We start from the raw sequence: 17,983 nt of genomic DNA, 5'->3' as shown, positions 1-17,983 counted from the left end.
TGGTCTCCAAACAGAAACAAACTTTCTTTAAATCTACACATCATATAATTTACACAAATCTGGAGAAAGTGCTTAACAAGTAGCCAATGAAGACCTGTGCTATGGGACTAATATACTTCTCTTCCTCAATACAGTCAAATTAATGGAATATTTAGGGTCAAATGTCAAGTGATAAACAAAATGACCTAATTTAATAGTTCAAAGTTTTACTCAACAGATGATTTTGAAAACAACCTTAATAATCTCACCATTGTTAAACCCATTAAAATCCAGTTTATTGGAAATTCAGTAAATTATACAGCCAGACTTTTTAAAAGGCATTACTTCTCTTTTCACTCCATAACAGAAGAAATCAGGAGTGACGTTAGAGAAGCTGGAGGAGTACAGTCAGAAATAGCACATGGGCAAGTAGTTCTGAACCATATGTTTGTATGCATGTATGTATTTTTTATGTATGTGTGTATATACACACACACACATATGCAAACACTCTCTCTATAAATATATGTATGCACACACATAACAGCCCCTTCAGAGTACTTTATTGCTCTCCTTATAGAAAGCCTTTCTTTGATCACTAATTAAAAAGGTCCACAACTTCTTTTTTTCCATTTTGAAGTGCACGCTCTTCTGTCTGGTTAGATGGTTTTGTGGTAAGAATGAAAGATTTGTCTTCATCCTTTTCTTAAGATTTGCAGCATGCAATATTTATGTTTGTTAATAAACCGAAGTTTATGTTGGTCTCCTTTACTAATTAATTATTTTAATTCTGTGGCTTCTGGGAAACATATGTTTGTGTGCCAAACCTGTACATATTTGTTATGCCAGCAATATTGGCCTGTATTCAGATAAAAAGTCAAGATGCAGGCATATACTTTTTAAGATTAAAGTATGCAGATTACTATTATCTTGCTATGGCATTAAATATAAATATTGTAATGCCATTTATCACTTAGTTCTTGTAGAAGTTAGAATTTTCATACAGCTCAGCTACTCTGTTTCCATGCATATAACTTTTCTTACAGATTTTTAGATGCCTCTGAAATGCCGTTTCTTAAAAATAAATATCCTCAAACCATCCACAGTGGTGGGCTGGTATTCTGTTTCATCCTGAGTAAAGGCCTCTACTTGGTAAACTGCTACTTGTGTTATCCACAGAAAAGTATAAGTTGCCCTCATATGTAAAAATATGTAATTTGTTTTAATCTACAATCTGAAATAGTTTCTTCAGGCTTGAGAATATTTTTTGCTCGTTTTAYGTTTTTATTCTTGCACTTCTGTTATTTTGTATTTCCAATGTAAATTTCTGTCTTAAAATTGATGTGACAACTCCCTGTTTCTTTTGAACTAGCATCACCATTTTACTACTTGCAGAGCTGTAAGAAAGTTCTCTGTATTCTTTCTGACCTTCCAGCCAGCAGGGTAAGCATAAAAAACTGTGTATGTATAAGATCTGCTACACATGAGCAAAAATCTAGTTTTAGTTGACAGCATTTCAAAACAGTCATTAGAGTCTAATCTGGAAGATGCTATTGCTCAAAGAGTTTCTGATGAACACTGTTTGCTGATCCAAATTCTTAATATCAGTATTTGGCTTTAGCACTACACAGTTTGATTAGCAGCATCTTCCACATGAAGCTTAGGGATATGGGTCTTCAGCCAATCACGTGAAGCTCACTCAGAGCTATAAGAGTTGTAGAAAAAAATAGCACTACAATTTTAAGTATGGAGGAGTAATCTCATAGCCCAAATCAGGGCTACTATTAGTTAAAATCTGTTGCACCTTGGAGGCTTGGCTTTCATACAAGAAAAAAACATAATCTTTCTATCCCAAAGTATTGGCTTCTGCTGATTGTGCGAGTGGTCTTGCTGATGAAGTAATTTGGGTGGAAGGAGGCAGCAAAATTCCTGTCCTGCTAAGGCCTAAGCACACACAATGAATTCTGCACCTACACTCAACAAAATATGTGTTTTACTCAAGTGTTATGCAAAATATTCATGTTTTCCTCTTGATCCTTGAACTACCAGCAAAGGACTAGTTTAGATCCTTACATAAGGTTCCCATAATGCCAGTGGCATAAATGGCATGAGTTTTTAAAACATAAAAGGCACCTCATCTAGGCTCAGAAATGTCAGTAGTAATTACAAACTTTGTTTTCAAGTATAATCAATTTTTTATTTATGGTGTGAAATGTTTTTTACCCTTTTGAACTTTCACTATTCTAAGCCAAGCAAAATTGTTGGCATGTTCCTTTAAAAATAATTGCTTCTTGACTGAGAAATTGAATGTCAAGTTCCAGCTTGATGTAAATTAAATGGGTTACATTAATAATCTGGCCCATGGTAGAAGTGAGTGTTTCGATTCTGGGTTTGACTTCAGGACATGACCTCTTGATCGCACAGGTCAGCACAGATGGGAAATATTGGAGAGGTACCCTAGGCTGATGTGGGGAAGAAAGTGTCTTGTACTGATGTATCACAAACTGTCTGATCCATTAAACAGAAGCAATGTCAGACTCCACAGAGAATAAAGCTTAGTTGTCATAGGTCATTACGCTCTTCAAAAAAAGAGTTGGAAGGAAGATCACAATGATGGAAATCCTCAAGGCTGTCATGCACAAGTAATCTTCTAAATCTTCTTGGATTAACACTTGCGATATACTGGGTGAAGGCATTAAAAAAATCCACATACTCTTAACTTTTACAGCACAGCCATGTCTCAGATTTCCCATCTGTACCTGTTATAAAGGATTATTTAACAACATACAGTATTTTAAATTTAAAAGCAGGATATCACTAAAGCTGGGCCTCATGCTTATGTGGTCAGGTCTTAAGTAGAATTGTATACATGAAAGGAATCATGTTAGCAAGATCAGGCAAAATAAACTTCTTCAAGGGGAAGGAACAGGTGAACTGGTTTTTGCTTTGAAAAGCTTACTTCCTGCCTTTAAAATTTACTTTCCTTTCAACTCCCCTCAATAAAGGTGTGGACCAGTAACGCCATCCTTTCTTAAGCACATAGCTTTCTATGTGTATATATATATTTATATCACAGAATCATGGCATCATTGAGATTGGGTGATACCTCTAGAGATCATTTAGTCCAACCCTTTTGCTCAAAGCTAGGTCAACTAGAGCAGATTGCTCAAGACCGTGTCCAGTCAAGTTTTGAATATCTCCAAGGGTGGAGACTCCACAACCTCTTGGGACAACCTGTTCCAGTGTTCAACCACCCTCACACTGAAGAAGTTTTTCCTTACGTTTAAATGGAATATCCTGTATTTCAGTTTGTGCCCACTGCCTCTTGTCCTTTTACTGGATACCGCTTAAAAGAGTCTGGCTTTGTCTTCTTTACTGCCCCCCATCATGTGTTTATATACAATGATAAGATCCCCCCCAAGCCTTCTCTTCTCCAGGCTAAACAGCTACAGCTCTCTCAGCCTCTCCTCTTACAAGAGATGCTCCAATCCCTTAATCATCTTTGTGGCCCTTTGCTGGACCAGTTTGTCCATGTCTACTGGGCTACTGGGGAGACCAGCACTGGATCCTGCACTCCAGATGTGGCCTCACGAGTGCTGAGTAAAGGGGAAGGATCACCCCCCCTTGACTTGCTGGCAACGCTCTGCCTAATGCAGCTCAGGATGCTGTTGGCTGCCTTTGCTGCAAGGCACATTGCTGACCCATGTTCAGCCTGTTGTCCACCAGGTCTTTTACTGAAAAGCTACTTTCCAGCCAGTCGGCCTGTACTGGTGCCTGGGGAGCTACTCCTCTTCAGGGGCAGGACTTTGCATTTCCCTTTGTTGCACTTCATGAGGTTCCTGAATATTGCCCCTTTCTCTAGCCTGGCAAGGTCCCCCTGAATGAAAGTACAACCATCTGGTGTACCATCACTCTTTCCAATTTTGTATACCTACATGTATAATTGTATAAAATTCCAATTTTAATCCACCATCAACAAAAAACTGATCACTTTAATGCTTTTCTTGAATTGGACTCAGGAGGTTTATACTTTGCTGACAATTAATTATCACTGATGAGTCCCAGGTCTAAGGTCTTGTCAGGAACACAAAATGTATGTTTGGACACTAAATAATAAAAATAAGCTGATAACGTGAGCACCAAAATTAATTTTATGTGCTACATAAAAGCTCTTTTACATGAATTGTTCCCTGTAGCATCTAGCTCTTAATTACCCAGTGTTTGCTAGTAGGAGGAACAGAAGTGATAAAAATTATTATTTTTATGTCTGCTCATTTGAACTGTTTGAAATAAATACTAAGGTGACTATAAGGAGGCACAACCTGTTTCTGTTTACATACCCTGACTGATTTTTTCAGGTATAAGGAGAAGTTCAAAGAAGTTAAGATAGCCTTTTACTGACCATCTGAGTGCTGATCCCTTTTTAAAAAAAATTTAAATGAACTTGGACAAGAACTTTCATGGACTGTTTAGGGAGAAATGGATTAAGGAAAGCATGCTCTTTCCCTTGCTGACACTGAACTTTGCACTTCAGAAGACAAACAGTCTCAGACAGAGGAAAAAAGTCTAGCAAAGATGGATAATTTGTGCTGATAATTAACTGCTAGAAATAGATTCAGTGGATGTGATTCAGATTGCTCTCCCACAGCTATAATTCTTAGAGTTTGGCTGCGTTAACAACTATGATACTATTAGAGAATCATAAAGATCAATATTATTATGGCTGTAGTCTCTGTAATGTAGGCACTGTTTTTTCTTAACAAAGAGGGTTAGGAATCCTTATTATAAGGCCTGTATGTGAGGTCAGAATATAAGGTTCAATCTCTGGCTATAGTAACAAATAGAGAAAACTATTTAAATGCTGTACTATGGATACGTCTGCACAGCAGTAGGAAGTGTAATTGTAATACGTAAGATGTACAAAAGCTAGATTTAACCCAGCTAAATCATATACCCCTCATATGACCCAGGTAATCCCCAAACAACACAGCCAGAAGTCCATGGCGTGCATGTATAATCTCAGCTGAAGTCCATGCTATCACATTGTCACTGGGATTGTTATGTGACCTAGCAAGCGTGAAGCTTGCTTGGGTTTGCCTGCATATGCTGCAGTCACACTTCCTCTTTTCAAGCTTTGTTAGGCATATGAAATCTTGGATAAACAAACCTAACTTTTGGATGAGTTTTCACACTGCACAAGAACTAACATTGAAGGGAATGAGAGAAATTAACGCTACTATTGAAGGCAAAAGAGGTATGATGGTCTACCATTCACATCGATATTGAATTTGTTCTAAAGACCACAGTCCATGATCTTCTGTTCCTGATCTATAACATATCACAGCTATTTACATCAGTAAAGAAAACATACATCAGGTAGAGTAATTGCCCTGTAAAAAATGTAGAAATGGATAGTTTGGGGAAAGGGACTTATTTTTCTGTATTTATATTGATAATAAAACAAATTTTAACTATGTGTACAGAGGAACATAATTTTACCCAGCATAAATACAGATCATATTCATGCTATTTATACCAGTTTAAAATACCCACAGTATGCACATGCTATGTATGTTCACACATATGTATTTTATATTTTTCAATTCTCAGAACTCCATTCTCAGATAAGTTCTATATGCCCTATTAAAACTATGATTTTCTAGCCTATTGGCTTTTTTGCTAAGTTTTAATATGGACTGACAATGAAGTTATGTAAATATAGTCACTTTTATATGTTGCATGGACTCACATTGGTTTTAACAAAATGAAAAATCTTGCAAATCACTGAAATATTTTCAAAGCACTGTTTCCCTGGGCAGAGACCATTTCACACTAGACAGCACAGTGACTGTACTTGCCTACTTCAGTTAAAAAAACAGGAAACAGCCAACAAGAGACAAGGTAGAAAATCCCTTTTAGGGGAGACTAGAAGCAGCATACATTTCTCAATAGATGTGTTCATCAACAGTAAGCACTCTTTAAAAGCCCTTAAGTGTTTGTAGGACTGAAAATTAATTTGTTTTACAATTCCAAAGTGAATAATATGCTCCAAACAGATTTTCAAGTCAATGAAACGTGACCTTGTATGATCTAATTAAAGCACTCAAAGGTATTGATTGTTTTAAGATCCCTCTGGATACACTTCAGTTCAAATGCACACACAATGTCTGTATGTACAAGTTCATAAATCTACAAAAAATGCAAATCAGATCATTAATGCTCTGAATTCAGCAGTCTTACCAGGCTTTCCTGAAAGGTGAAACATAAAAAATACCTGAATTTTATATAGTCTTTTTGCAACTTTAAGTCAGGAACACAAAAATAGGAACCTACTGAAAGTAGAAAATGAAATATATTTCTTTAGCTTCCACATATCTAGTCTATAATCAGGTATAAATTCATTAAATTCACTGAAATCATTCCAATTTCTTCTGTGTACAAGGTCCTGATCCACCTGATCTAACTTCAACGTTTACCTTGCTTTGAGTGAAGGGTTGGACCAGATGACCTTCAAAGGTCCCTTCCAATCTAAATTCTTCTATGATTCTATCTTATTTCTTCTCTACATTTTGTGAATTGACTTCTCTGCTTCATCTCATAAAGCTATCTCTATTTCATTACACAAATTCAAAGACTTCCTTTTTTCTAATTCTTCTGTCTTTGGCATCACTTCTGTGGTCTCCTGCCTCCACTCAGTGTTAGCTCAGACCTTTGTATAGACCTTATCTCTGTCTAGCAGTCTTTCTAAGCATTCCCTCACATTTCCTTTATATGCTTATATGTATTCACATACACACTCATTCCTCTTACTACCTGCCTGTGCATGCTTCCGTTTCCAGCAAGAATGCTGTCCCCAAATACCAATGCAAGTATCTCAGTATCTTTCTCACCTCCATAAATCACCTTTCTCCACTTTAATCAGTCTTCTTTTAATGTCATCTTTCTTCACTTTAATCTATCCCACCCTGTACTTGTGTTCTCTCTCTCACAGCTCTCCTTCCTCTCATTGACACTTCCTAGCGTAGATCAACGATATGGCCATAGCTACATACACGTATGTTAGTGCAGGCAGAAAGCCCCCTCAGGGAGGATGCTGCCTGGGAAAACTATGCTGCCATTGTTTGATTTTCTTACCCCCACCAGCCAACCACAACAGCAGCTGCTGTTTTACCTATATATAAAGCTGACTCCAGGAGTAGGGAAATGAAAGGAAAATGAGTGCCATGAGGGGACATATTTCTTCACCGAGTTTCTCTTTACTCCAGATTCAGGCCTTAATCCTACAATTGGATCCACATGGCTGGCTGTGTTAATCAAAATATGGGATGAAGGTGTAGACTACAAGCAACAGTTTTGCCATGCTGCCCTTCTAGGACATGGCCCCATGCCATTCACAGGCTATATGTTTCTGACCTCTGGCTGTGCCATTCACAGAACCTTGCGTAAGGAATACTTATGCTTTGCAAGGCACCCTCATGAAAAAGGCTGGCTGATCTACACGGAAGCTGAAGCCAATGCTTAAATCAGTCGGCTGTTTCCAATATTTATAAAATAAAATAAACACACCAACTCTCACTAAACAACTAATCACCTACAGCATGTACATATATTTATTCCCTTTCAAATGAACACTCTTCAAGGTGTGACAAAACATGTGAAACAAGTGGAAAAAATTTCCAAGTACTTTTGCCCTCAAAAAACGTTTAATGATGTAAGAGATTAAGGGATTGGGCTTTTTTTTTTTCACTGCTTTAAAAAAAATCCATTTTTACTGAAAATCCAAACTAGTCTATGAAGGTTCAGGCCAGCAAAATTTAAAAAGATTGAGTTACAGCATACCATAGTGAATGTAGCACATTATGAATTCCATATTCCTCAGAAAGAGTGACATATTTAATGATTAAGCCAAGTCGCTGAACTCTATTTATATATATTTTTTCCTAACCAGTATTAACTTAATATGTACATTTCAAATGGCAAGAGGAAAAATAGCAGAATAATGAATTTGTCTGCAATAAAGCAATGAATAGCAAGGTCTTACAGCTTTACAAAATTAGATTTCTATGTGAAAGGTATCATGTGCAAACTATCCTAATGTAAGTAAATGCTTATTATTCTGCTATTTTAAACTGTATCCAACTTGCCATGTGCTCCAGCTCTGCTCTGTATTCTGTCCTTCATTTTACATGAGTTTTTACTTGCTAAGGTACCAACAAAAATTGCCATACCCCATCAGATCACTGGTCACATTAAGTTCAGTGTCCAATATAGGCCAGTTCTTTACTGAAAGAAAATAGAAAAAATCCTTTTAAATACCTCTCACTTGCTCTACACTGATATACAGAAGAGTAGAGCCTCCTTCCTGACCTTCATGACAACTGATTTATACCCAGCAGCATGAGTTTTAATTACAATGACATAAAGATAGTCAATTTATTTCCTTGCGCTTACTCACTCATGAACATGCATTTCCTCCTTCCAGCAAAGAGTAATTATCTCTTTGTAATTATCAGCACAGATGTGGCAAAGTTAGAATTTTCATGATTATCTGCTAAGATCTGGAGTCCTGAAGAATATATGCTCTGCCAGATCTTTCCACTGGCCTCAGGATTAATGAGTGCCTTGAAGAAAACTTGTTTCTGACTGAGGTAGCATTTTGTAACAGACATTTCCAAAAACTGTAAAAGATAGGTGGAGAAAGCATTTTTGCAAACTCTCTCCCTCATCCACAAAGTATATTCTAAAGAGCATGCTACAATTAAATTTTGTCCAAGGTTAACTCCTACTCGCATTTTATATCTATATGTGTTTGTGTTTCTGCAAAAACACATACACATATATACAGTACACAGTGTGTGTGTATATATATATATATACACACACACTATATATATACATATGCATAGTTTTACACATCTACAACTCATGCTGGGAATTATTCTATTCTAGGAAATCACAGAATCATAGAAAAAATAGAATTGGAAGGGACAGACATCATTTGGCCTGTCCCTGTGCCTACTGTAGAATCAGCTGACCTGTGTCACACCATGCGCTTTGGTCTCTAGCCTATTCTTAAGGACCCAAAATAGATTCTACAGCTACTGGAGGATATCTTATACCAGTACTTTGTTACTGCATCATCATTAGAAATGTTTTCCTAAAGCCTGACGTGAATCTTAAATGGAGCAGCTCAAAGCAATGACTTCTTCACTTGTCTACTATGGTCTCAGAGTCTGTCCTCTTTTATGTACTAAAAGACTGTTATGTTCCCTTTCCTCTTCTTGTCTTTAGAATAAACAGCCCCTTTTTAGTCCTTTCTCACAAGTCATATTTTCTAGACCTGTGATTATTCATCACTCTTCTCTGAATTCTCTCCAGTTGATCCAGATCTTCCCTGCAATGCAGACCTAAAACCGGACTGGTATTCCTGCTTAGGTGTGACCGAGGATGTGTAAAGTAGAAACATTCCATCTGATTACTGTTTATTACCAATTACTGGCGTAAGACCATAGAAACTGAACTAGTCCTTGCTGAATTTAATCCAGTGTTTTTCACACCATTTCTCCAAATTCTCAAGATCAGCTGTAAAGCTAATCTTGTTCTTTAATGTACTCAAATTTTCTCTTAACTCTACATATTCGGACAACTTAATAAGCATACTTTTGATTCCATCATCTACGGCTTTAATGAAAGCACTGCATAGAACAAACTTAGGACAATCCCAAACTCCACTCAATACAGCCTCCCAGTCTGACAGTGAACTACTGAAAATTACTTTCTGGGCAGGATTACAGAAGTCTTATACACACTTTATAGTGGTTTCATTTAGACCAGCTTCCCTGTTCTGTACATGAGAAAGTTCTGAAAGGCAGTATCAAAACCTTAGTCTAGTAAGTTACAAGTAAGTAGAGTTTGCTGTAATTCACTTGTAATTGTCAGGTTTGTTCAAAAAACCCATTAATGGTTCTGAGATTGCTTCAAGCAGTTCTCCAAATATCCTAGGATGAAGTTCGTCAAATCCAGGTAACTTCTAACCCATTCTGTCACTTATTGCAGATGGAGATCTTATCCCTCTATCATTGCTATTAAATGGACTACTCTTCTGTTCGGATGTTGATACGGAGGTTGATAGGAAGCAGGTATTAAACATTTTCATCTTCATGCCATTGATTGATAGCTGTTGACGTCATTGAGCAGCAGACCACTATTTTTCTTGGTTTGTCTTTTTCTACTACTCTATTTAGGCACAAACCAAAAGCCCCCTATGAGCTCTTAAGAAGTTGAAGTCTGAATGTACTCTCTTTACCATGGATTGACCTCACGACTCTAATTGTTCTTCAACTAGGTGTTTGACCCACACATCTGAGCTTTCCCAAATGTGGAGTATGTTCAGATTTAATTCGTTACACCATTAGCTTCAAGCAAAAGCCTTATATTCGGATCTTTGCTTTTTCTTCAGGCTAATTGCCATGTTGCTTATGTCATGTTCAAATGTGTTCCTGATAAACTTGAAGACTCTCTCTATCTATAGTTAGATGCTTAGAATCTATGACTTAGCCAAAAACTGACTTTAAGAGAAGATGCTTCACTATCAGAATAGACTGTAGAGTTAATTGAGGATGTCACCCTTAACAAATACTGGGGGAGAGAGACATTGGCTCTCAATGCAAGGTTCTTAACGTGTAGCCCTGCTCAGAACACTCATGCAAGATAACACATTTTTCATTGATCTGTTCCTACTATATTTTTGTTAAAACTTCAGGTAGTGGTGACCAAGACAAGGCTAAGGCCACTTCCCCTACGTTTGTCAGTACTAACAGAGATAAAAAGGGTGACCCAGAGATTCTGCATCAACTGTTTTCAGTGAGCTGTAATAATACGTCTACCCCAACTTGCTGACAACACATATGTTCACAACCTTACCTCAGAACCATTATCAGAGTCCTATTGTAAAGGGAGTGACGATAACTGAGAACTTCCGACTTTTCATTATTTTCAGAATGAAAATGCATTTTAAACTTCAAGCTCTAGCATGAGACATCAGATAAATACTAGTGAGAAAGTAAATACATATTAATTTATCAACATGAATGCTATTTTGTTTAAAGCTACCTTGCTTACCTTTCAAAGAGTCTGACTGACATTCTTAACCCACAGTATTTGCATTTATTACAGTAATAATCATTCTATGTCTGTAGCATAGGCTGGAAGAAGCTGGTTTTCTGAGCATCAGGATACGAACAACTGCACATTGCATAATTGTGAATCAAATCCTGATAGGGTGAGACTGTCTTTACAGTCTGCTAATGCTGATTAACTGAATCCAAATTGTATCATCAGTACGAGTCTCTTGGTGAACCTAAAAAAATATATTTGGCACAAGGTCAGGAATTTCCCAATTAATGAATGAGTTGTGGGAGGAAAAGGAATTGGAAAACATCTTTTTGACAACAATCAACATTTTGGGGGGAGCTTTCATGCTTTGATTAAACCTTTGTCAGGAAAGATTTCTCAGGGCCAGGATGCAGTTTCTGGATGAAAACTGAGAAAGAATCCAGAGTTGCCGAGGAGCACACAGGACTGCCCAAACAGAGATATGAACTTCACGACCTACCCTGCTTGCAAGATCCCTGACCAGGCAGGGGACCATCAGCTAGGAAGCAGCTCTGTCTCTTGGTGGAGCTACTGTCCTGATCAAGAAGAAAAAATATATTAGAGAAGGACCTCACATAGCCCTGACTACTGGACCATGGAGTTAATTTCTCTTTTAGTGACTGATGAAATTATTTATGTAATGTGGAGGAAATACAAGACAGACTGAGAGAAATTTCAGGACCTCAGGATTGCCAAGGATTTAAAATGGGAAACTAACAAAACAAAGATCTGAATGGAGAGTTTGCCCTATGCCAGCTGGGTGGTATAAATACGAGCCCCTGGAAAGGGTCTCTTGCTCTCGCATTTCACTAATTACACAAAGAGATATTGATCTAATTTTATGCAATTCATCATGTAAATAAAATATAATGAAAAGAAAAAAAGTCCCACTGTTTACATTGTCACAGAAATAAAAAGTACCTCAATCTATTGAACTCTATAATTATTTTCCTTTCATTAAATTAGGCCTAAATCAAAACTTCTTTCTTGCTCAGGAGCTAGAAAAAGGACATGTTTCAATAAATGATTTTTTTCTGTCTTCAACACACTCAAAAATCTACAAAAGTAAATTTCCAGTAAGTAGCACAATGAAAGCCAATAGAGGAAAAATAATTCAAAAAATAAAGACATGAGAGCAGTTTTATGTCTTTTCTATCTGCTTATTGAGATACACAATTTCTCTGAATGACAATGACTGTGAAGAAGTTGATGTGGATTAATAACCCTTTTGAAAATTAAAGAAAATACAGTCCTTTAAAAAAATCATTCTTGTAATAGGAAAAGGAATCATAAAAAGTGACAAATCAGTTTTGAAGAGATCCTAAAAATATGTCTTTCTATGAAAACACAGTGAAAGTTTACTGTGGAAACACAGTGAAAGTTTAGTATGATCACACTTGGATAGAATGTTCTGAAAAAGAATGTAAGTAGAACACATATCTACTGCGTAAGCAGTCTAATGAGTCTTACTTTAAGCCTTCTTGATCTGGCTTGGGCAAAATATACCATCAGGTGACATCAGCAGGTACAGAAGTGGAGCAAGCTAGTCCTGGAAAAGAGTCCTTGTTTCTAGAATTGTTTTGAGTTTTACAGAAACTTTATTTTGTGGACTGCATAAATACTAACCATCCTTTTTACTTCAGAAAAAGATGGTTGCAACTAGGATACAAGCTCACATCATTTTAATGACAATGTTTAAAGGTAAATATTTTCTTTTTGTAAAATATTATGCGCACTCAAAGGGTATTGAACATGTAGTATCTATCCAGACTATTTGCTTGTACTTGTATGATGTTTATAAGGTGTCAAGAAACTGGAAAGGTGAAAGGTTGTAAACAAATTTCTAAACAAAGGTGGGTATAAAAAGTGTAATTTAGATAATACTTTTAACTGCGTGATGGAACCGAAAATTAGCAGTGCTTAGCAGAATTATGCTTGAATAATTGCTTTTGTCCTTCCATTTCTGCAGAAATCATCTGCTGTTAAATTTGAAACAAATAGTTTAACTATGAGGTTAATGGTTAGAGAAAAGTTACCCTATAGTAAAAATGTCTAAGTGACAAAAGGAGACAAAGATATGAGTGGTATTGCCAAAGAGAGTCAAAGGAGCCTGTTTCATCTTTGTTTTAAATTAAACTTCATAAGAGGAAATATAATCATTGAACATGGAGAGAAATACAATTAAAATATTCAGATTATTTTTCTGAAATCTGACATTTTAGATAGGTGTGTAATACATTTAGAAGAGAAAATAATCCTGAATAATATTACTTAATACAAATATTATTAGCTGAGCTAATGCTTATAACCACTGAAAAGAAAACTAATATTCCCTCTCACACTTGCACTTATTTTAGGTATGTCTTACACCCTTTCAGAACACTTTTTTTTTTTTACATAACTTCTCCTCCAACCTGAGCTATTTGAATTGCTTATACAGTTCTATAAATATTGACTAATCATTTTATCTAGAGTGCTTTTATCTTGAGTGACAGTGGTCTTTGCTTGCACAGCAACTGGCAAATAACAAGCAATATCAGCTACCGCTAGTAAGAATAGCTGATTTGTTTATCCTTGATATGAAAAAAGAAATGGTTTATTACTTGTCTTTTAGTGTGGCCTATATTTATGTTTGTGCTAATCTTATTACAGAATAGTATGTATGTATATTTATATATTCAAAAAGTCATTATTTGCAACATATCATTAACATTATTTAAAAAATAAACATTTGTATTCAGACACCAAAGCACTTATGAAATGATACGTATTTAAGTGGCTCTGTGACTTTGCATTTAGTAACTGATGCTGTATCTAAGGGCCAAGTGCTGTGGAAATGATAGCATATTGTCCAAATGCAGCAGAAAGTAAATCCATGCCTCAGGGAGTTTCTGATTTCTATTCTATAAAAATAACTACAATTTCATGAAGGAAAGGGGAAGCGAGGTAGAGAACACAGACACTAAACATTATCTCAAACTTGGGTTCAGCTTATACATTTGCTTCATCCTTTCTGGAGGCAAGTCACTAATGCAATGTGTGACTCAGACCCCAACTACAAGGTGAAGATGATGCCTCACAGGTGCTGTTGGATAATAAACTAACAAATATGCACAGAATAACTGCATAGCACTGGAAACGGAGGAACAAAGTATCTAGAGAGACTCTATAGTATGCCATTCACATGGCTGATTTTTTTCTACAAAAGGTTTAATGAGAGCTTCCAATCTATAACTCTTTAAGTTCATTCTGACTCTTCTGAGACGCTATAGCTCTTGACCTGGGCAAGTACATACCTGATCCTGCTGCTTCTATACTGTATTCATACATTCACTTTTATTTCTGCCACAAAAAAACAGTGAAATCCATATTTCTATAGCAGACACACAAGACTGAGTCACATATAAGACCTATGGACACATTGTTTTCTATGTTAAAGGCAGGAAAGTGGGCAACATCAGGCAGGAGATGTACTAAAACATTGGCCAAAATAGGACAGAGCTCACTGCAACTTCACTTTTCATATATCCAATTGACTTCCAGAATAAAAAAGCAGGACAAGTCACTAACACAGAGATTGCCATAAACTGAGTAAAGCAGACATTGTTCTGTCCCCCAGTCAGTAAAGGTTTGGAAAGTGCACTTCACTTTAAGAAAGTCAGTCCTAATGATTCATATTTCTGCCAGATGCCACTACACGTTAAGGTATACATAGACATCTCATGCTAGAATAAATATAAGCCTAGCTGGAAAACAGAGAGACTTCTGCTGTAAAACCCACTGTCAGACTAGAGAGATAGCACTAGCTGTATTTGATAATCTGAAGTTTCAAGTGGAAACTACATACCATAACTGAAGAAGGATGAATGAGGAGGATCACTGTTAAGAGGGCCTTTTATAGGCTTGCTGTGACCACTTCACTCTGTTTCTTCTCTAAAACAAATCTCAACCAATTCTCAGTTCCCTTCYGCTTCTCCTATAACTTACCGCTTTCTGAGGTGGGTCTAGTTACAATTGTGATTGAATAAAGTCAACAGGCAAGGAATTAGCCTGAGTAACTACATTTTTCTATCACTATTTGAAGCTATTCATTGTGGCTGAATACTAGTCTGTAACTTTCCATGAAAAATGACTGCATTTTGCTATAAAAATAAAGCTCTATATGAATTTGTAGGTAAAGATAGGTGCAGTGCCTGGTACCTAGCTGCAACACTGAGAGTCTCATCACACCTCATTAAATAATTTACAGGCACCTAACATGGTAAGCTAGTGAAGAACTACTTAAGGCAATTTTACTGCGAGGGGGGACAAAAATGTGTCTATTAATTACTACATGCTGAAGATACGTTGCAATTATTTTTAAAAAAAATATTTCATATTATTCTCTAGAATAACAATGAGGGGAAGTGGAAATATTGAGTTTTACTTTGCTTGAGTTTTTTTTAAAAAAATTTGGATCTATTGCAGGCTTCCAAGGGAGATAAGAAACTGATTTTCCCTGATCCATTTCATGTATATTGGTTACTTGAGTGCTCAAGGGAAAAGTTACTATAATCATTGTTTTATAGATGAACAATAGTGCAGAGGGATAAACAGATTATTTTTACAAGAGGAAGCAGGCCCCCAAGCCCAATGTTTAGGCCCTGCTTGCATTTACAGAATGTTGGCTTAAACGTATATTTCCCCACTTTCAAAGTGATTGCTCCTAGCTATATGAGATTATGGCTTATAGAACAAAAATCGCTGCTGCCTTATTTTTGGAAGAACTGAGATCTGTTCTTCATTTGTGAAGAAACAGAGTACGCACCTAACCTTGAAAGGTGGCAACTATACATTCATTGTGGACATACTGCATCTCACTTTATCCCAAATCTTCAACAAGATAAGCTCTTCTCCTTTGGATTTCTTATCGTTATATCGTGCTGCTCCCTGCTCATTCTGTGAATTTCATTCTTCAGATAACTAGCTCCCCAACATAAATTTTGCAGGGATGGTCACATGCTTGTCAGATTGTCCCACTAGATCTATAATACAGCTATAGATAAGGATATAGATATAATACCTGTAGCCCTGTGGCTCTCACTTGAAGATTGTTGCTCAGAAATGTTTCATGCAGAACCAGGAATCTCTACTGTGCAATTTCTTATCCTATTGAATGATGATGATGAAAGAGAAAGAGAAGGAAAGACCGGCAGTCTATACTCTAGCTTATCAATATACTGTAGTATGAATACAAATTAAACAACAATTCTTGGCTTTTTATATGTGATAAATAATTCTTCTCAAAGCATACCAGTTTCCCACCTATTTTGTGGTAGAAATCAATTACTTGATCACATCTTTGGATGATGATGTTGATCTCAATTTCATTGCACCATTATCCATCTCTAAACTGTCCGTTGTTTGGTTTGTTCTTTCCTCCAAAATGTGATTACCACTGAAGTGTTTGTGTGATACTTGGTACAAGAAAACCATGGCCTGTGAATGGTATTCTTAAAATGTATCACATATTTAACATATTTTAGTCTTGTGGATCAGTCACCTCTTTACCAGGATGTTCCCCTCTAATTAAAGATCATTTAATAAAAGCACATGCTATTCTAAGCTCCACTTGTCCAATCCAGAATGTCTAATTCTTTATTTATTCTTCAGGTATTCACTGCGATGAAGACATCAATGAATGTTACATGAACCCTTGCCAAAATGGTGGAATCTGTGAAAATTTTCCTGGGAGTTATACTTGTCATTGCCCATCTGCAGACAAAGAAGGGATTTATTATGGTGGCTGGAACTGTACAGAAGTTCTCCATGGCTGTACTGATCAAAAATGCCAAAACAATGGAATATGTATCCCACATTTAAAAAATGGCCAACATGGATTCAGCTGCATATGCTCACCTGGATATACCGGCATACACTGTGAAACCATAACCACATTTTCTTTTGATGGAAACAGTTTCCTTTGGTTGAAGAATCCCACACCCCCTAAAAAGGAATCTTTCTACAATATAAACCTGAGTTTTCAGACTGTGCAATCTACAGCCTTTTTATTTTACCGAGGGGAGAAAGATACATTTGTGAAGTTGGAGTTATGGAATGGCTACTTACACTTATCCATTCAAGTCAATAACCAGCCACAGGCTCTTTTGTGTATTTCTCATAATGTCAGTGATGGAGAATGGCACTCAGTGGAGGTAACCTTGGCAAGAGCTGTTACTCTAAATTTACATGACAGTTCTTGTGTAGAATCATGTGTCAATAAAACTTCTGCTGTGATAGATAATGATCACGTGATGCTTGCATTTCAGAGCACATTTTTGGGCAGCTTACCTGTGGGGAACATTAGCAGCAACTCTCTACTTAACATCTATAATATGCATTCTGCACCTTCATTTGTAGGCTGTCTTCAGGACATTGAAATAGACTTGAATATTATTACTCCAGAGAATGTATCACCTGAATCATCTTTAAATGTCAAGACAGGATGTACTAAAAAGGACTGGTGTGAAAACCACCCTTGTCAGAATAGGGGACGCTGTATCAACTTGTGGCTGAATTATCATTGTGATTGCTACCGGCCATACACAGGGCCAAGTTGCTCAACAGGTAAGCTAATGCTGTTGGCATTAGTATATTAAGTGGTTGCTGAAAGTATAATCATAAACAAACCTGTTTACCTCTGTGATGAAACAACATGGCTCTTAAGATCTCTGAAACTTATTGTCAACTGGTGAGAAAACACAAGAGGTTAGTAGTAGCATGTGTTCATTATTTTCTAGTTACTTTTCTAGGAAGCCTACTTTTCAGCCAGACAGAAAAGTCAGGCTAAACTGATGGATTCTGCTCATTC

General features: G+C 36.7%; 1 protein-coding gene across 1 annotated transcript in view; it reads left to right on the top strand.

Annotated features, from left to right (window-relative positions):
- CRB1 (crumbs 1, cell polarity complex component) overlaps positions 1 to 17,983 on the top strand; it is a 140,137-nt gene that overhangs the window by 80,958 nt on the left and 41,196 nt on the right. Inside the window, exon 7 of the mRNA XM_026087853.1 lies at positions 16,786 to 17,739. Coding sequence (XP_025943638.1) covers positions 16,786 to 17,739 — 954 coding nt within the window. The remainder of the gene's footprint in view (positions 1 to 16,785; positions 17,740 to 17,983) is intronic.

Source organism: Apteryx rowi, unplaced genomic scaffold (genome assembly GCF_003343035.1).
Source record: "Apteryx rowi isolate R43461 unplaced genomic scaffold, aptRow1 scaffold_74, whole genome shotgun sequence".
In the NCBI taxonomy this organism is placed as follows: Eukaryota; Metazoa; Chordata; class Aves; order Apterygiformes; family Apterygidae; genus Apteryx; species Apteryx rowi.
This window is presented reverse-complemented; position numbering and strand designations above follow the sequence as displayed.